At 39.9% G+C, this 21,488-nt stretch overlaps 1 protein-coding gene across 2 annotated transcripts in view; it reads right to left on the bottom strand.

Moving 5' to 3' along the window:
* The window catches only part of PAPSS2 (3'-phosphoadenosine 5'-phosphosulfate synthase 2), an 89,893-nt gene that overhangs the window by 20,137 nt on the left and 48,268 nt on the right, over positions 1-21,488 (bottom strand). Inside the window, exons 2-9 of one of the 2 annotated variants that reach the window (XM_010379628.2) lie at positions 19,137-19,254; positions 15,203-15,438; positions 14,340-14,478; positions 13,667-13,785; positions 13,426-13,539; positions 12,675-12,786; positions 6,778-6,792; positions 908-1,113 (exon numbers count right to left, since the gene is read on the bottom strand). In XM_010379628.2, coding sequence (XP_010377930.1) covers positions 908-1,113; positions 6,778-6,792; positions 12,675-12,786; positions 13,426-13,539; positions 13,667-13,785; positions 14,340-14,478; positions 15,203-15,438; positions 19,137-19,254 — 1,059 coding nt within the window. The remainder of the gene's footprint in view (positions 1-907; positions 1,114-6,777; positions 6,793-12,674; positions 12,787-13,425; positions 13,540-13,666; positions 13,786-14,339; positions 14,479-15,202; positions 15,439-19,136; positions 19,255-21,488) is intronic. The other variant, XM_010379629.2, reaches the window with a different exon arrangement.

The raw sequence follows: 21,488 nt of genomic DNA, 5'->3' as shown, positions 1-21,488 counted from the left end.
CCTGATCCTATCATATGAACACATTTTTTTCAACCTTAAAAATATCCACGGACCGGGCGCAGTGGTCACGCCTGTAATCCCAGCACTTTGGGAGGCTGAGGCGGGTGGATCATGAGGTCAGGAGATTGAGACCATCCTGACTAACATGGTGAAACCCCGTCTCTACTAAAAATACAAAAAATTAGCCGGGCGTGGTGGCGGGCGCCTGTAGTCCCAGCTACTCGGGAGGCTGAGGCAGGAGAATGGCATAACCCAGAAGGAGGAGCTTGTAGTGAGCTGAGATTGCGCCACCGCACTCCAGCCTGGGCGACAGAGCGAGACTCTGTCTCAAAAAATAAATAAATAAATAAAATAAATTTTAAAAATCCAGTGACAAAAATGTGGTATCTTTCCTCTGGAAACTCGGCCACTATCTGTGCTGATTTGTGTTTACTGGGAGAATATCACTGACTCCCTCACTAGCCACAGAGCATGAACTCTGAGTTCTTGTTCCAGTGTTTGGTTGGGCCCATTCTTTCTGAAGATATTTATTTTCCTTGTGCATTTTCAAGATGGACAGGGCTGCAAGCTCTAGTTATGGCTTTGTGCATAGCTACAGCTATGATTTTGTTCTTCTACTCATGCTGTCAGACTAAATTACTTATCTGGTTCCATTTAGCTGAGGATGCCAGCCACTGCAGAATCTGAGGACTCAAGAGATCATTGAGACCAGACCTCAAACAGAAAGACATTTCTTTGCACCTTTCTAAAAACATCTCCCAAGGCAAAGCCTGCAAACCCTACCTTAGAAATACATTCTTCCACCTAATCCCAGTTTTTCTACGTCCTTTGCAAAGGAATTAAAAAGTTATTTTTCTTCTCAGTTGAAATAGATCAAGAAAGTCCTTTCAAAGGTTTTGTGACTTACTTTGATATGGGGGTGTTTTGTACATGTTGTCCCCCAAACACGGGAACAGCGCTCCTCTTTTCTGTGTTCATAGAATTCAGCATCTCGTAAGATAGCTACCCTCCGCCCACCATGTGCCAGGACAAACTTGCTGCAACCTTCCAGCCGTGTCTTATCCTCTGCAGAGACGGGCAGTACAATGGGGATGCTCATGTTGATCACGCCATCTGTGGAAAGAGCCATGTGATGCATGAAAACTAGACACAAGGTGCACCATCCTTGAAGCATGACTCAAATGTGCACAATGCCCCTTCCAAACATTTCCTTCAAGAAGCATTAAGACCCACATCCAAGTAGTTGAGTTAGCTGCACCAGTTTCTCTAGATTTCATGATGACAAGTCCTTGAAGGGCTTCCCAAAGCAAAAGGAGCATATGTGAAAAGTGGGTTGAGTTTCAAATCATGGAGGTGGCCTCCATAAACTGATCTAACTTTGGACACACCTCTTTGTGGGTTCCCTTTTCAAATCTAAGTCCTGACCTCAATGCAGTAGGGAGTTTAAAGTTTTCCAAAACCCAATTAAATAAAATTAAGCTAACAAAACAAACCAAAACAAAACTCTCTAGTCTTTCTTGGAAATGAACCTCATAAGAATGTTAAGCAAGTCTTTTATTTCATTGTCTGTTTAGGCTCTATCTGCATACCAACACACTGAATTGAAAAGAAAGAAAAAAAATCAGATGATTGATATTAATCTATGGGAATGAGAATATGCATTTTTTTGTATAATAAGTTACTTGTGACAGTTGTATGTTTCTCTTTTTTAATATTAATCAACTACAATCTGGGTAATATCTCATTCACCTTTTTCTTTAATTTTTAACTTTCATGGTACATAGTGTATATGTTCATGGGGTGCATAAGATATTTTGATACAGGAATACAATGCATAATAATCACATCAGGGTAAATGAGGTACCCATTATCTCAAGCATTTATCCTTTGTGTTACAAAAATCCAATTATCCTCTTAGTTATTTTTAAATGTACAGCTAATTTTTTTTTAATTTTTATTTTTTAGACAGAGTCTTGCTCTGCCACCAAGCTGGAGTTCAGTGGCACAATCTTGGGTCACTGCAACCTCTGCCTCCTGGGTTCAAGCTATTCTCCTGCCTCAGCCTCCCGAGTAGCTGGGACTACAAGCATGTGCCACCACGCCCGGCTAATTTTTGTATTTTAGTAGAGACGGGGTTTCACCATGTTGACCAGGACGGTCTCGATCTCTTGACCTCATGATCCACCCACCTCGGCCTCCCAAAGTGCTGGGATTACAGGTGTGAGCCACCATGTCCAGCGGTTAAATTATTATTCACTATAGTCATCCTGTTGTGCTATCAAATACTAGATCTTATTCATTCTGTTTTCTGTACCCATTTCATGCACTTGTAAAAATGTACTTTCAGCCAGGTGCAGTGGCTTACAGCTATAATCCCAGCATTTTGGGAGGCCAACATGGGAGGATGGCTTCAGGCCAACAGTTTGTGACCAACCTGGGTAACATGGCAAGACCTCATCTCTACCAAAAAAATGTGTGTGTGTATGTATGTATGTATATCTATATATATACACATATATATGTTTTTTAAAATTAGCTGGACATGCTGGCATGCACCTGTAGTCCCAGCTACTCAGGAGGCTGAGGCAAGAGGTTCACTTGAGCCCAGGAGTATGAGGCTGCAGTGAGCCCTGATCATTCCACTGTACTCCAGCCTGGGTGACAGAGCAAGACCTTGTTTCAAAAAAACAAAACAAACCCCACTAATCTATGGTATCCCAAACAAGCAGTCCTCCTGATGTTATTCATAGTGGTTTCAGCATAAAATCACCTTTTTTTCCCCTTCCTGTTCCCTCTTTCCTAAATATTTTTGAAGAGACTGGTAATCTCACTTATCTGGGCATCACAGGTCTTGCTAGTGCAACCACAGTTGAGAATCATCTGTCCAGAAACAGAGGAGTGAAAAATGACATCAAGTCATTAATGCACACGCGCTTTCTCTGGCGTTTAAGCCCCTCTCACCATTATGCTGAGTCTCTTGCTTTAAGAGGAATTTAAATAAACAAGGTGTTCTGATTTCTCAGTATACAGCACAGCAAATTAGAAGGCATTGAATGTGGTATTCAGAGAAGCTACATCTTCAGCAGCAAGAAATGTCAAATGACAGCTGGACTGCAAAGGAAGAGAAAGGAAAACTACTGAAAAAATACACATAGAGAGAGTACCCTCCAGAATGTGAGTGGGCCTCATCCAATCAGTCAAAGGCCTAATTAAATAAAAAAACACTCGGCCGGGTGCAGTGGCTCATGCCTGTAATCCCAGTACTTTGGGAGGCCGAGGCGGGCGGATCACAAGGTCAGGAGATAGAGACCACGGTGAAACCCCGTCTCTACTAAAAAAATACAAAAAATTAGCCGGGTGTGGTGACGGAGACCTGTGGTCCCAGCTACTCAGGAGGCTGAGGCAGGAGAATGGTGTGAACCTGGGAGGCGGAGCTTGCAGTGAGCCGAGATCGCGCCACTGCGCTCCAGCCTGGAGGACAGAGAGACTCCGTCTCAAAAAAAAAAAAAGAAAAAAAAAGACTCGTCTCCCCAGAAGAGGAGAGAATTATGCCAGCAGACAGCCTGTGGACTTGAACCGCAGGTCTTCTCAGGGTCTCCAGCCTCCCAGTTTTCAGACTTGCCAGATTCCACAATCACATGAACAAATTCCTTAAAATAAATCTCTGTATGTGTGTGTGTGTGTATATGTGTGTGTGTATATATATAGAGAGAGAGAAAAAGAGATTTATTATATACCTATATAATATGTAGATATCTATATATAACAGATATATTGTTATCTATTCAGATATATTATACATCAGAAATATATAATTCAGAAATAATATCTATGTTATATATAGAGATGTATATATAGAGAGAGAAAAGGTTCTATAATAAATAATTTATTAAAATAATGTATATGTGTATAAATTAATATATGTACATGCATATATAAATTTATTTAAATATATTAAATATATTTTTATATCTATGTATATATAGAGAGATGCATATCTATCTATAGATGGACAGACAGATACACATCCTGTTGGTTCTGTTTCTCTGGAGAACCCTGACCATACAAGGTTCTAACACAGAAACTAAAATACAGAGTTATGGGAGTTCTTTAGCGTGCGAGCCAACAATCCCACAGGTCTCCCCATCTTCAGGACACCATTACTTTAGTGCCCAGTTTAATAACTTGTAAAACTAATAATGACAGAGTCATTTTTAAAAGTTCTTTTATATTGAATATATTCTCTCTTTTTTGAGTGAATAATTTTTTTTTTTCAGTAAGACTATTTTGAAATGTTTCTAAATAAGATAGTTAATGTGTAGTTGGTTTTCAGTCTGCGGCTTAAAGGGATAAAATTTGGCTTTCTAAAAACATCTCATTTCTCAATGATTCTAGATAATGTAAAAAAATGTACAAAACGGTGTTCCTCCTACAATGATGCCCTCACAAATATGCTAGTCTCTCAATTATACTCACAGGTAAGAAAATGAGGGCTCATGGTTAAGCGTATAACGCAAAATAAAATTAGGGACAATTTTGTGAGAGTTCTCAAGTTCAAGATTCAGAAGAGAATGAAAGGAAGGTGAATAAAGAAAACTTTTTAACTCCAGAGAAAACAAATGCAGTTATTTATGGACTTGAGGGGATGTGCCCTAGATTAATGAAGCCATTTAAACCTAACTTTTCAATGCAACATTTAGAAGGCCTCTGACAGAGTTAAAGATTAGAGTTCTATTCCTTCGGGGCATAAGACTCCCCCTAGTAGCTATGAAACTAAACTTTCCAGGCATATCACTTTGCACCTTTTAAACACTTTCCAAAGGTTACTAGAACCTAAAGAATGTCACCGGAAATAGACAGCAACTGCTGGCAATAAAAAAATCTGGTCTATCATAAAATCCTGCAATATACTTTCAGACCTTTCATAAACCGCAAATTAGATACCGTGTGCAGAAAGTAATGGTTTGTCATTCAAATAACTCTTTGTTTCAATGTTCTTGGGCATTTACAGCAGCTAAGTCCTTTGCAGAGAACGCTAATTTCAGTCAGCAGTTCTCCCTTTTACTATGTGTGTCATTCAACTTTTCTAAACTCAGTTTCCTCACTGGAAAAATGGGCTAATATATGACATCTATCTCCGTGGGTTGCTGCAGGGGGCAAACTATAAAGCACTATGTTAATGGAGGTTGCTGATGGAAGATAATGAAATCCACCGCATAGACTATTTGAGGAAAAGGAAGAGAGGCTTACAAAGAATAACGCCTTCAGAAATGCTGTTGTTCTCACTAGAAATCATGCTTTCTGTGGATTGCTTACTGACAACATTGCCGAAAGAAAGACCATGACATTTGCCTCTGCTGATAAAGAATGACTTGGCCGAAATAAAGCAAAATGCAAAGCAAAACATGGAGCAGGGTGCTGAAAGAACCTAGCGCTGCCTGCAACACGTCTGTAACATTGCCTTTTCCATCAAGTATTCTGCCTTGAAATCCAAGGGATGTTTCACTGTTGCAGCCACCTCCTCTTGTCCACTAGATTCCTGACCAATGTAGCCTCTAATCTACCTTCATCTTGGCCTTGAGTGAAAATCTGAAATGACTAAATAACACTCCTTGGCAGGTTGTCTCAATAAGGAAGCGAAGCTGTGGGATGTTTATAGAAAGGAGTTCTGCCAAGTGATAATGCCAACTGATCTTACAAGCCTGTCGCTACAACACTACACGTGTAGACACAGATTTACTGTAGTTTCCCTATCATCTTTATCAACCTTTCTAATACATAAATGTATCCAATTGTTACTAAGACGTAATACCTGAACTGTGCTGAAACATCACCCATGGCTTTCAACCTTGACTTGAGCTTTCAGCCTTTTCCTTCATGTGCTTCATTTGGCTCTGGTGGGAACTGCCTTGATTATTTTATTGTGGTATATCTTATTTTGAAAAAAAAATTGTGGTTCTTTAGCCACAGTAAGTTCAAGAGATAGCTTATTGTTCAATGGAATGATTTTTCTTTTGCTTTCAATAATTTTCCAGCCTTCTGTGTTAGCCATATAGATCTGCTTCATGGTTGTTTGGGACTGTTTCTATGCAAAACCTAAATTACTCCTTATTGCTTAACCGGGCTTTTTAAAGGAAAAACAACAATGATGAAAGCAATATCAAAGACAGATGACATATTCAGAATTTTACCTTTTCATTTTTGTACAATGCAGAAGTTTACAGTCACAGCAAATGTATATTGACTCCCAGTTCCATAACAAGCAATCATAATGGCTTGAAATTAAGTACATGCATAATCATACATTGTAAACAAATGAAGTACAATCATACACAATCCAACCAGGTACATTCAGTTTACATTGATTTATTCTTCATCAACTTAAAATCTTTTATAAACACCGTAGAAAAAAATTTCCAGATTTTTGAAACTAAATGAGGACCAATTGGTCCTCATTTGGTCATTGGAAGAGGATCATAAATGTAAAAGACTCAGGAACAAAATGTGCAATGACAATTTAGAAACAAGTTTACTTTTGTCAGCCAAATGCTACATTATACACAATAGCTACATCTGGTCAAGAAATTTCCTGTTGTTTGGACTCCAATCAAAAGAAAATTACAGTGTTATTCCACTATAGCTGGTTGGATCATGAACTAATAGCGATTCCAACTGGTTAATGTAGATTTTCTTTTAGTTATGTTCTTAACCATTTCCAGTTAATGTAACATATCTAATTATAATAATTTAGCTACTTGGAAAAGTTAAAGTACATACCAGGAAGGGCCATGCCTAGGGAAATATAAACACAGTTAAGAAACATTTTCAGCTCTCCACCAAAAGAATCTTACAGCAACAATGTCAAAGAGCAAATTCCTGTTATGACACTTCACATATACAACATATAAATATACTAGTTTCGTCATGCTATTTTTAACAATAGAGAGTATATAACAGCAAAAAGCTGGTGAAATCAGAACTTGTATGGAATGTCCAATACAATCTAAAAGCATTGTTCAGATGTTTATCTGGTTTTCTAATTTTTTATTTATTTATTTTTCCTTCCACTGGGAAGAGATATCTGCTTTAAAATAATTATAACATATGTTAATATCCCCTCCAGCTTCACCAAGAAGTTTTCTCTTGCAAACATGTGATCCTATAACCACTGTTGAATAGTTTCCAAACTACGCTTCGGGAGCAAGTATAGAAGCAAACTGCCCTAGAACATCCTAGAATTTCACATGGTTAGAGGACATGAAAATATGCCCAGTATAACAAGCACCAATGTTAGATCCAGGACAACCTGGATTTAAGTGTAGGCTTCAAATAAGTTATTTAACCTTTCTAATACATATTTTCTCAAGTGGACAAAATATCTTCACAGTGGTATTATCTTGATTAAATGTAATAATCTATGTCAAACTCCAGTGTCAGAACACAATTGGTGCTCAATAAGTGCCGGTGATATATGCAGAGTGCTCTCACACCATGCCTTGGAAACTCAGAGCTGCGGAAGAATAGCCATTAAATGATGGAGTCTCACAAGGCCCCTGTCTTGATCCTACTTGGATGCCCTCAGTCAACGCAAGCTTGAGGTTCCATTTTTACATTTAGATGTGACATTTATTACCAAAGGGTCTGTGACAACCCTGAAACTATACTTCCAGTGAGAAATAAAGTGATATGATACACTGATATAAACATAGATTCTTGAGTAATATATGGAGTGACTCATACTATACAATTATCATAAACTCTAACAAGTTATTTGGTTTTTGTTTTTTTTTTTTTTTTTTTGGCTTTTGGACTGAGTAGACAGAACTATTTTATTTTTAAATTTTATTTTTAAATTTATTTTTAATTTTAGGTTTATATTTCTCAAAAATATAGACCGTTGAGAAAATTAAAACCAACAAAATATTTTTAGGAGACATGGTCAGAATAAAAACAATGTTGCTTACAGATTGTAGGGCAATCAAGAAATTTGCAATTGTTGAAGGAAGACAAAAGTGGGCACATGTCTGTGGCTATAGAGATCATTTCAAATTTTCAATGGCAGTGACTCAAACCTTCATGAATTGTTTACAATTAAATGATATCTATATGAATGATATCTTGCCCAACATTCTGACATATAAATAAATCACTTTTTAGTATTTAAATGTCTGCTCAGTCTAAATGCCATGAGGCGAGGCACTGTCAGGAGCCTCTGTTGCTGCATTTCAACCGGCTTCTTCCTGATACCCTTCAGGCTGCTCTCCAGGTGAGATGGAGCCCAAGCCCCTACTCCCTTCTACTGGGGCAGTGGGGTAGTTCCATTTTGTTGTATATATGGCCTCTGATTTTTGAAATGAAATAAATAATTCTCTGGTTTAAAAAAGAACATTTTGGCCACGTGCAGTGGCTCATGGTTCTAATCCTAGCACTTTGGGAGGCTGAGGTGGGCAGATCACTTGAGGTCAGGAGTTCAAGACCAGCCTGGCTAATATGGTGAAACCCCATCTCTACTAAATACAATAATTACCTGGGCTTGGTGGTGAGTGCCTATCCCAGCTAGTTGGTAGGCTGAGGCAGAAGAATTGCTTGAACCCAGGAGGCGGACGTTGCAGTAAGCAGAGACCGCACCACTGCACTCCAGCCTGGGCAACAGAGTGAGACTCTGTCTCAAAAAATAAAATAAGAAAAATAAAATAAAAAAGAAAGTTTCACAACCACTGATGGGGGGCGGGAAGGACCTACTGGACTAGGTCTCAGAAAATGACTGTGCTGTATTTCTCAGAAAGCTCACCTGCCTTCATTACCATTCTATCTCCAGCCGCTAAACAAAGCCTGGCACATGGGGGCATTCAGTGAATATCTGTTGGCTAGCTGATGTGACTAGGGATAAAGTCACTTAGTCTCTTCAAGACTCCAAGTCCTTTTATTTATGAATTTATTTTTAGAGACAAAGTTTCCCTATGTTGTCCAGGTGAGACTCTAGCTCCTGGGCTCAAGTGATCCTCCCGCCTTAGGCTCTGAGCAGCTGGGACTACAGTCATGAACCACCATGCCTGACAAATTCTTTTAACTGTATGCAGAGTGGTTTGTTCATAATAGCTAACATGTTTGAAATACTGACTACTGAATCAGGGATTCTTTTAAACTGTCAACATCCAATGAGGTAGGTACAGTTATTAACATCCCCATTATACAGATGAAGGAACAAAGCCCAGAGAGTTTAAGTAATTTGGCCCAGGTTCATAGCTAATCACTGACATACAAACCTAGACAGTTTAACTTCACAGCTCACACTCTCATCCACTGTGATATTCTGCCTCTACTTAGGCCCAAACTAAGTTAACATACAGCGAATGGTAGGGGTGGGCAGCACATCATATCTGTGATTATCTATTTTTATTAATCAATTTACACAGGCATTTAGGATGCTTCCATGGGCTGTGCAGAGCTCTGAATCCTGATCATAACTGGGGTTGCATAAGTATGTCCAGTGGACTCTGTTTGCAGAGGTAGATGGTAGAACCAGCAGATAATTCCCACAGGGAAAAGAAGAGTCTTACAGAAAGTTTCAGAAACAGGCCCTGCAGGTTGGAAGGGGAAAGGATATGGAAATAGCACAACATCTGGTCTTGAACCCTCCTGACAGAGCCACACTGGAGCCACATGAGGATAAAGGGATCTATACAGCTTACAAGAGTTGCCCCATTCAATTCTCTAATACTGTGGAACTAAAGCAACCTCCTAGACAGTCTTCAACTGAAGTTAATACAGAGGAAGGAAACATTTTTCCCACTTGAAGAACAGTCCATAAACTGCGACAGCCCTACTGGTACCAAAACTTTGGTGGCTGGAGTGACCCAGCAGGATCTGTACTTCTGGGTACAGACAGATTCACAGAACCACACAGCAAGTGGCACATGGCTGGGGCCCTGACTCAGGAACACAGGAAACATACCCCTTGGGGACTTCCAAAAACACTTGGGTAAGCTTTGGAAAGAACTGGGCTTTCTGCATGAGCAGGTAGGGGCTTGGAACTAGTAGGCTTCAAGTATTAATGGGAAGGTAACCTCATTCATATCCCCTGGCTGGTAGACAGACATCTGGATTACATGACATCTGGATTACATGGAGAGTGGGAGCAATAATAAGTGCTTCATCCACTTCATGATAGTGAGCATCAAATAAGAAATAGAAAATCAATGGGTTGGCAGGGTACAGCAGCTCACACCTGTAATCTCAGCACTTTGGGAGGCTGAGGCAGGCAGATCATCTGAGGTCAAGGAGTTCAAGACCAGCCTGGCCAACATGGTGAAACCCTGTCTCTACTAAAAACACAAAAATTAGCCAAGCATGGTGGCATGCACCTGTAGTCCCAGCTACTCAGGAGAATGGCTTGAACCCAGGAGGCAGAAGTTGCAGTGAGCCGAGATCATGCCACTGCACTTTGGCCTGGGTGACAGAGCAAGACTCTGTCTCAAAAAGAAAAAAGAAAATCAATGCGTTTTGCAAGTTGAAGAACTCCCATAAAATGAAATTGAGACAGTGTAAAAGGAAGGCTAGAGATTTTGCCTAAATAATCCAGATGGATTATCTGCATTAGCTGTTCTTCATCTTTTTGGATCACAGACTCTTTCAAGAATTTGTTGTCTGTAATAGCACTTTGCAAGGCCAAGGCAGGAGGATTACTTGAGGAAAGGAATTCAAGATCAACCCGGGCAACATTGTGAGACCTTATCCCTGGGCAACATAGACCTTATCTCTACAAAACAAATTTAGAAATAGGCCAGGCATGGTGGTGCATGCCTGTAGTACCAGCTACCTAGGAAGCAGAGGCGGGAGGATTGCTTGAATTCAGGAGTTCAAGGGTTCAGTAAGCTATGCTCATGCCACTGCACTCCAGCCTGGGTGATGGAGCAAGACTCTGTCTCTAAGAAATAAAAACATTAAAGGAAAAAACAGAATCTATCAAAAGCCATAAATCCTCAACCCAGGAAAATGTTCCTTCCTTCCCTTATCAAAACACAAACATTTTTGCCTCTAGGATTTTTTGTTAGCCCACCCTGAAGTCCTAGATCCCAGGCTAAGGACCCCTGATTTCCATTAACACTGACCTCTGCAACTACTTCCACCACCCTGGTGTTTTTCTTTATGAAAGGAATGCTTATCCAAGGTCAACAGCACCTTGTTGTCTGTAATGAGGCCCCCTCTTTCAATGTAGTTCACTTGTCTTGTCTTTTGGCCACAGCTCTGTTCACATGCTCAAAATCAACCTCTTGCTCATGGCTAGCTGCTAAGTTCAATGACCTTTGCTTCAGGCAGCCAGTGTTCACCATGTGTCAAAATCAAGACATCAAGATAAAAGTCAGCCTTCCTTGTAGACCATCAGGCTTTATAGATTCTATTGGAAAGGACATCAGGAGAGCAGCCTGGTATGTAAGGAGCACTGGGCCAGGAGTCCTAAGATTCTCGACTCTGGTCTTGGGCCTTCACTTATGAATGTTATGAACTTCAGCAAATCCCTTAATCTGAGGCCAGTTTCCTCATCTGTAAAGTGGGATAATAATTGCTAACTATTTTATAGGGTTTTTGTGAGGATCAAATGAAATAATGCCCGAGAAAATGCTTTGAAAACAGAGACGTGGTATAGAGATATGGATTATTATTGTTGTTGTTAAAGCAAGCTAGAAGTAAACTAAGTGTCTTTGGGGAATATTATTTAATCTGAGAAGTGAAGGATTCAGGTTTTGGAGTGTTATCTGTCACAGCAAAAGAATAAGGAAGGAGGGTCCATGCTGATCAGTCTTTGAGTTCTGATTGAGTTCATGCCCCATTCCCCAGGCAAAGGCACAAACACAGGACATGAACATCTTTTCCAAAAAGGAACATCTTATTTGATTTTTCTTCCTCAAAGGCTTGGAGCCCTGCTCAGTATTACAAATTCAGTGTGACTCTCCCCCTACTCCTTCCCCACTTAGCGGCCATTCCCCAAAGGTCTTGAAATAGATAAGTGTATTCGATAAGCTCAGGCAGTTCTAGGAAGGAAATGATCATAGAAGGGTCTGGAAGTCTTCTCAATAACACATGCTTCTGAGCTTGACCAGATAGCTTTCCTAAAAGCCATTCAGCTTATGGCCAGAAAGCTGCCTTAATGCTCTTTTGTTAGAGTGTAGTGGATGAAACCATTTTAATATATTTCATGTGTGGGCATGAGCACTGACACTTCAGCATGCACCAAAGAAAGCAGTTGTTGCAATAATGCTTGACACGAGCAACCTGGAGGGTGGGGGGTGCCATGGACGTCAGGAACATGTGCTGACCTCATCTTGGCTGCCCCAGGAATGTCCCTAGCAGGTGGCAATGGTACTTCTGAGTGCTACCTTCTGAATATCAGCACCAGCAAAGAGCAAGTGGAGGTGAAACAGACTTGTGTTTTTCTTGGCTTAAGAACCATTTTTCAGTTCCTTAGTTTTAAAGGAACAATCTTGAGAACAACCAAAAAAATCCTAAAAATGGAAGCTTAAACATAATACAATGGAGCACACTGTAAATGATCCAAATAGTTTTGCAATAACATTTGCAAACCAAAGACTAACTTCCTGTTCCTGCAAAACTTCTGGGAAAGATTCTTTTTCTCCTTTAACAACAAAGAGTAAGAAACAACAACAAAAACATACCATCTAGCAGGGTGTCAAAGTGCATAACTTGTAAGTACTCCTTCTCCCTCATGAAACCTTTGAGGGGAGTGGCCCAGCCTTCGCTCAAAATCTGGACCCACTGGAGATCCAGCTGCAAAACACAAAAAGTAGTTGAACATTTTCGTAAGTTCTGTTTTCCAGGCATCTGGCCCCAGGAAGGTCCTTTCTTATTCATTTAACAAGAGGATAAGGGCAGGATCTTCTACGTTTTAAGTGTTCCCAACTGTTATGTTAACCCATGATCTAAGGGCCAGAAAGATTTAAGTTCGGAAATTTACTATGAAATAGTGGTGAAAAGATTTCATATTGAGATATTGAGATGACTTATTTGAACATTTTTAGGCTGTATCTATTCCCAAAATATGCAACTGAGTTGAAAATTCATCGTTTATTCTTTCTTTCTTTTATCCACAAAAATCCCGGTTTGGCTATATTTTTCTACCAGATGTACTTACTGGTACAATGACAGCTATGTAAAATTGTCCAATGCAAATACAGAATTTATTTTCCCAGTCACATCCATACATGGCATTGATCAGCTGCCTTGTGGCAATTCTTGGTGAAAGATTTCTTTGGAGAAGAGGTTAAAAAAACTTGGCAAAAAAGGAGTGTTTTATTTGTGGACATTAAGTGCACCTTATTTATATCTTTCTTATTGTTAAATTAATTATAAATAAATTATAATGACTGATACTAAGCCTAATTCTTTGACCAATCTGCACCCAATTACCTTAGTAATTGATAATGAAGGGAGAGTTTCAGCCTCAGCTCGGACGTGGTCAAGTTTGTTTTCCGGCACGAAGAGTTCGTGGATATCTTTGATTATAGTATGGGGTACAATGTTCTGAAATGAAACAGAATTGGTAAAAACTTGAAATGAAAACTGTAGAAAGAATGCTTCCGTAAGGAGGCATAGATTGTCTTTCATGATTTTATTAAACATATAAAGAAAAGACAACCGGTTCACCTACCTGCTCTTGCAGAAGTTCCACTACCTGCTGGACACAGTCACTCACTGTGGACAAATTGGTTTTAAGCACACGCTCAGGAGTTTCAGGTTTCTCATAATCAGAATCGATACCTGTAAATCCTGCAAGGCATATGGGTGACAATCATCACATCCGTATTGACAGAATAACCTTTTTAATCAATAAGGCAAAACACATGTTGGAATAATGTATTCAACTGAAAATTCACATTTTAACAGAAAAGGTCAAACAGCCATCCTTGACTTCTAGCCATAACTAAGAAAATAAATAGCTGTATTTTCAATATGGACAGCCCCAAATTGTCAACAAAAGCTGGCTGGGTAAGTTGAAGCCCTCGGTAGATGATTAAAATCAAAAAGGAAGACAAGAGTAAGGAAGAACTTGAAACACTCCTCTACACACACTCACATATAAATATCCATTCTAGTTCTCTGAACTTTATTGCATATGGCTGAGATGACAATTCTTAAAAATAAAACCCTACATTTTAATAAGCCTCTGGGCATATCGAATATATCATGATGTGATAAAAAGTTGTGCATGTTATATGCAATTTTGGAAAAGAGAGTTTGAAACTCAAGGCAGATTTCTGAGGACAAAATAAGGACTGACAGCCTAAGTAACTGGTAAAGATGCTGCTAGCCGATTCTCTTACCTTTAATCTCCCCAGCTCTCGCCTTTTTGTAGAGGCCTTTGACGTCTCTGCTTTCACAAATATTTAGAGGTGCGTCTACAAATATTTCAAAGAATGGCAGCCCTGCTGATTCATGTATTTTGCGGGCATTCTCACGATCCTGAAAAGCAATATGTTTAAGAATGTAAAAAGAGGTTTCATGGTGAAATTCTAAATCACAAAACACTGTGTACTTTGGTTTTCAATAGCCTTGAGATAACACTGGTGTTTGTGCTTTGCAGAGTGCTTCAGAGAAAGTCCAGAAATTTCACTCTGGTAAACACAGCTCTCTCAAGGACTTTCACAGAAAACAATGGAAAATAGGCCCTCCTAGCAGGAAAGCACTGGCCATATGAGAGCATTTCATTCAAAGGATGTGTTCTAAGCTACATCTGATGTTTGGCTCCCAGAAATTTCCTGACTTAAAAGAAGAGTGACACTCCACCTCAGTGATGTCAGCATTAAACACATAGAACCTGAAGCTTTGGCTGTGAACTGCTCTTTTCTTTAGCTAGATCCTTTTTCTGACAACTAAAATTACAGAGCTTTAGAGTTTCTCTTGTTTAACTTTCTCTTCCCTTCGACTCTGACCAAATGTTCCTTATAATTGTGAACATGGAAGGATTTATGTCCACTGGTGCCCTGGCATCTGGAAAGGAAGGAACTCTCTTTACGTAACCAATATTAAATAGAGGAAATGAGAGAGCCTGTGATGGGGGGAAGAAATAGTCGGCAAATTGAAAGGAGACATTCTTATGCCCACCCTACCTGATTCCTTCCCTAGCAGTTGAAGAGCACTTGCACTGTGTGTGGGAATAGTGTGCAGTGCCTTTTTTTTTTTTTACCTTTGCGAATGGAGAAATAAAGCTGGTAATGCAGACCAGGCCAGCATCAGCAAACAGCTTAGCCACCTCAGCAATCCGGCGGATATTTTCCTCTCTGTCCCCAGGAGAGAATCCAAGATTTTTGTTAAGGCCATGACGGACGTTGTCCCCATCCAGGGAGTAACAAGGGATGGCATGGGAGACAAGGTACTCCTCCAGGGCAAAACTTATTGTTGTTTTTCCAGCGCCAGAGAGACCTGTTCAGAACAGATAAAGCAGACTGACATCGGCCTGGATAGTTTAAGATGACAAATTGTGAACTAATCCAGCAATTTTAAATATAACTAAATCTAAAAAAAGAAAGAAAGAAAGAAAGAAATCAGTGCAGTTGACTACAAGGCAAATACTTACATTTCTGTCAAATTTTGAAATAACTATTTGTCCTGTGTTAGAATTATAGCTTTTCAAAGCAAGCAGGCTTCATAAATAGGGAGATTTGGGGGCTACATGTGGTCCTCGATGTGTTCTGTTTGGGCTGCAGAATGTTTTAAAGATTAGAAAGTTGTCATACAGGCTGGGCATGGGCTCATGCCTGTAATCCCAGCATTTTGGGAGGCCAAGGTGGGAGGATCACTTGAGCCCAGGAGTTCAAAACTAGCCTGGGGAACATAGTGAGACCCTGCATCCTCAAAAAACAAAACAAACAAATAGCCAGGTGTGGTGGTGCACACCTGTGGTCCCAGCTACTCAGGAGGCTGAGGTGGGAAGACCCCTTGAGCCTGGGAAGTCAAGGCTGCAGTTACACTCCAACCTGTGTAACAGAGCGAGGCCTTGTCTCCAAAGCACAAAGGAAGTTGTATATACAAATCCAGATACCGTATTCTCTTGAAAAAAGCAAAAGATGTGGTGACAGTGGTCTCATATCCTTCAAAGTCAGCAATCAGCCGGAATGCAGGGGAACAGCCAGCCCCCGGAGAATGGTAAGTCCCCCTCCCTTGTGGATGCCACTGAACAACCGTCTCACAGAGCCCGCGTGCTGTCCTTTGGCTTCGAGATGTTTCCAAAATGACTCTCAAAACATAAAGACAGAAAGCCGGCCTGAGCTAGGGAGCAGATGTATTCAGAGCTGCCATATGTCACACTCTTCAGTGTAAAGATTCTCTAGAATCTTTATATGAGAAAAGAGTTACCATGTGGCTTCCACCACGGTTTCAAAGCACAATGATCGGGAACACACTTTGTAATTTCCATAGGAGGAGGAACATAAGAAGAAAGGTAAACACAACCCGCCCAAATTATTTAACAGTTGAAATCTGAACTACCCTAAAGGCTAGCACTCTAAAACAAAATGAGTCCTTTAGGATTTTAGGATCTTTGTCCTAAAGATCTCTGAACCTAAGAATATTTCATGGTGCCAAGCTTCCGTCCGACAGCACCTGGGCATGACAGAGGAAAAAAGCCAAGACGTTCATACAGAGAAGACTACAGCAGGAAAGAGGAAAAAGGTGGGAAAAGCAGGAATGAAGGACAGAGAGGAAGGAAGATTTGGGGGCGAAAGGTGATCTGCAAAAGGTAAATAAATAGTCTCCATACTTTTAGTTATAGTTTAAAGCCATGCCCTTGGCTTTGACAGAGGACCATTAGAAGAAACGGCTATATGAAGAACGTGTCAACACTAACTTCACTAAATCATTTTTTAAGGTAATTGTCTGTAATTCTGTTATTCCTTTTCATTTGAATAAAGACATAAGTGATAAATTCTTCTTAGTATTTATGTCAGGTTATAGGGTAGGGGAAATGGCACTCCTGAATCTCTGTTGTGTTCTCTCATGTCAGAAAATGAGAGAAATAACAGAAATGTCCTTCCATTTTGCTTCAGTTCTCAGGAAACTAAGAGTTAAATTACAGTAAGTATATGTAACCAGATTGTTGGCACACATACTTTCATACATTAAGGTAACACTAATTACAGTTACTGATAACTGTGTGCCAAGCACTGTGCAAAGTGCATTTGTCTTTTATTGATTTAGTTCTATAAACCCCTCCATAAGTCAGGTACTATCTTTATTCTCATTGTACAAATAAGAAAACTGAGGCTTAGAGAGCCTAACTGGCTTGTCCAAAGTCACATAGCTCATGGAGGTGGAGTTGGGGCTAAAATCTGAGTCTATGGATTTAAAATATTTTGTTTCTTCTGGTCTGCCTGGTCAACAGTCTACCTTTTAACATAAGAATAAAAAATAAATTAGAAAAAATGATTTTTAAATTTAATTTAATTTTCTATTTTTATTTTTTGAGATGGAGTGTCATTCTGTCACCCAGGCTGGAGTGCAGTGGCGGATCTCGGCTCCCTGCAAACTCCGCCTCCTGTGTTCAAGTGATTCTTCTGCCTCAGCTTCCCGAGCAGCTGGGATTACAGGCGTGCACCACCATGCCCGGCTAATTTTTGTATTTTTAGTAGAGAGACAGGGTTTTGCTATGTTGGCCAGGCTGGTCTTGAACTCCTGACATCAGGTGATCCACCCAAATTGGCCTCCCAAAGTGCTGGGATTACAGACATGGGCTACCAAGCCCAGCCTTGATTTTTAAAATTTTCCATCTATTCTTTTCTTCCTCTAATGAAAGGATAATTCATTTTAAGAGTACAGAAGGAGAAAGATATGTTTCTCTTCTACCAGTTCTCTTTTTCTTTTCAAGGGGTGTCACATTAGAGAAAATGGACTTTGTGTGTATAGCCCAACATGAAAGTTGTTTTCACCAGTGATCTCTGCATGAAGGGCAACATAGAACAGGAGGGGGTCTTCTAGAATACAGCTGTACCTACTGCTGCAATTACATCTCTTTGGGGGAGCTGAGGTAAACATTTCAGGAGTAATGACAGAAGGATGGTGCATATTTGAGCACAGCAGGTTCCGTGCTCTCTGTCTGTCCTTGCACTGGAGGCTGCAGAAAGTTGCTTTGATGCACAGTCCAGGCATGAATGAAACCAGGAAACCAAAGGCACAAGGAAAAAACTTGAAGAGGACAAGAATGAGGCTGGTTGGGACAGAAAAGGGCAAAGACTTAGGATAGCAAGAAAACATGCAAGGCAGGTCCCTAGCTGCCAGATTGTTTAGAGTGAGCTTCAGGTTAGAAAACATTTTATAACCTGAATAAACATAGTTTTGCAGGTGGGCTCATTCCATTTGAAAACTGTTGTCTATGAAATGAAATTGGATTTTCCTTTTGAGTCCAGACATAATTTTGTCTACCTTGGACTCAGAGTATAAGGTAATAGCCCGGGGCCAGCTACTGGGAGTCAGGTTCTAATTCCAGTTCTGTCACTAATTCTTAGCTTTGACATTCTGTGGCTATAAAAACACAAGAAAAGGGAGAGTCATTCAGTCACCTCAGCAGCAGCAAGTTATTTCTATAAACAAGGGCAATCCTCAGCCAAATGGAAATTACTAGTTTTCCTTCTTGTACAGATTCTTATGTTTGTTTGTTAGTTTATATAGTAAGTGAAATAGTCTCCTAGAATGTCAAAACATTAGGCAACAATAACAAATATCTCTAAACATCCAAAACCTTATGGACAGCCAAATGCTTGATGTCAAATTAGGAAAGCCTCATTCATAACTGCCAGTAAATATGTTTAGGGATGAACATGAGAATTATTGAATCCCTCAGCACTGAAAGCAGATGTCATAATCATCTTGTCCCATCCTTTCCTGCCAAAGAGGAGAAAAGTGACAACTAGAGACTTTCAGAGTTGACTTGATCAGACTCATTTCTATAGTTGACCTTGACTCTATTTCTCACTGATGGTAGGGTTAGGACTAACACCCAGGCTTTCTACTACATCTCTCAGCCTCCTTCTAATGATAAAACAAGCACGTAATATGTTACACTAATTTCCATAAAATTGTGTCACATGTCAGTTTGCTATATATATATATATCTGAACATGACATACCTGTTAGCCACACGGTACATCCTCGGAACCCACCCCTTGTTCCAACCACTTGCCCTCTCTTATTCCTGCTCACATGGTGGGCCTGATAGACTACATTGGTGGATTTCTGCTGGTACTCCTATAAAATAAGACAAAATCAAGCACAGTATTAGTTAATAAAACACATACTCTTCACTGGAGCCAATATAAATCCATCTTAAACTTTTAATTGCAAAACTGATATGTGTAACAACTTATACAAAAAATATTTTGAAAGAGACTCACCCTTGTCCATTCTAATATAATTTTTTTCATTTCTGCAGATTACCCTGAGCCATGAGCTACATGTTTATATATTTCTTAGCTGTGAGTCTACATACCTAAGTTATTCATTCTGCATTTCACTTAATGTTATTCATAAGCAGTTTTGCTTCCATAAAATAATTATTTTTAAATTACAGCATCAAATTTCATTGGTTCATGCAACACAACCTGCTAAATAATACAATTATAATGCAATTTCACATTACATTAATAGTCTTCCCCAACTGCATCTCTTCTTCTATAATTGGCAAACAGAATAACATTTATCAATTCTATTAATTTAGAAACAAACACTGACTTTAGAATACTCATCATGGTCCTTTGAGAGTATAATCCAAATTGGACACTTTTTGATTTTATGTAATAGTTCTGGTTGCATGACATTTTAACTTTTGCACCTTAGGGGAATGTCTTTGTTTCAATGAATGCATGTTCTCCCCAAGTCCTATGAGCTTGAACTGAGAACCCAAATACTCCAGTGGCTGAGGAAATACTAGGGTGGGTGTGGTTGAACCCCAGTCCCTATAGAGCCAGAGAAAGGCCCAGATCACAGTGAAAAGGGTTAAAGTCAGTAATATCCCCGTTACTCCCATTCAGACATCACAGACAAGGCAAGAGTGAAGTCCCTGAACACACAGGGCTACTCCTTTACAAGAACTAAACTTTGCTTCCACTTTCTCAAGGGTCAATGCATGAACTTTTTAATCTTTCAAAAAGCCCAGCAGAAATGGAAATGCACTTGTTAGGTTTGGAAGCTAATTCAAATATCAAATGTCTTTATTTTGGCTGTAATAAAATCAGCTTAGTGAGGTAAGAGACTACCTGATCCTGATTCTAAACTCTGACTGGGAGGTATAAGTCTGATGAATAAAAAAGGTAAAGTGAGCCAATAAATACAGTTTTTGGTGGACTTAAAAGAAAATAACATGTGATCCAAGGGGGGAAAAATCCATAATAATGGTTAAATTAAAAGGTTAGGAACTACTCATATATGTCTGTGGTGTGTAATTGAATTTCTAATGACAGACAGAATCCAGGTTTCTGAACTGTAAATATCTGTGAGCCTTTTAAATATTACACATGCATACCCACCAGAACTAAGAAAGCACCAACTTTTTTTAGCAAGAGCTGCAGGTTTTCGAAAACTCTGCCAGGAGCAGTGGCTCATGCTTGTAATCCCAGCACTTTGGGAGGTCAAGGTGGGAGGATTGCTTAAGCTCAGGAGTTTGAGATCAGCCTGGGCAACATAGTGAGACCTCATCTCTATGAAAAATAAAAACATATTAGCCAGGCATGGTGGCACGTGCCTATAGTCCCAATTACTGGAGAGGCTGAGATGGGAGGATCACTTGAACCCAGAAGGCCAAGGCTGCAGTGAGCTGCACCACTGTACTCCAGCCTGGGCAACAGAGTGAGACCCAGCCCGGGCAACAGAGCGAGACCCTGTCTCAAAAAAAAAAAAAAAGAAAGAAAAAAAGAAAAAAAAGAAATGAAAACTCACCTCTTTTTGCTTTGGGAAATAGAAACTTTGTGAAAATAGAAACTAAAGAGGGCTACAACTAGAACTGTTTGGCAGTTTACATAAGATGACAGATATGAACATGCAAATGGCAAAGTTCTCTATAAACGTGAATGCTGATGATTCACTTATTCACTGTACACACCCCCCAAACCCAATAGGATGGAATCTGCTGGATTGGGACCAGGAAAATGGCTTCAAGACTTAGGGGCCCTACTGGCCTTTCAGTGTCAAATTAGGAAAGCCCCATTTACAACTGCTGGTAAATGTCTTTAGGGGTGAAAATGAGAATTATTGAATTCCTTAGAGCTAGAAAGGGACGTCATAATCAACTTGTCCCGTCCTTTCCTGCCTGGCCTTTTAGGGGTGCTAAGAAAGGCAGAGCACAGAGTGGGGATGGGACTGCTAGTGAGACAGAGCCAGGCAGAGGGGCCAATGGTCAGGGAACAGGCATTATCAGTGTTGGAGGGGGCCAAGAGGGAGGTGGTTAAAGGCACAGTGGGATCAGCTGGGTGAAATTACCTAAAACC

Source organism: Rhinopithecus roxellana, chromosome 11, assembly GCF_007565055.1.
Source record: "Rhinopithecus roxellana isolate Shanxi Qingling chromosome 11, ASM756505v1, whole genome shotgun sequence".
Taxonomy (NCBI): domain Eukaryota; kingdom Metazoa; phylum Chordata; class Mammalia; order Primates; family Cercopithecidae; genus Rhinopithecus; species Rhinopithecus roxellana.
This window is presented reverse-complemented; position numbering and strand designations above follow the sequence as displayed.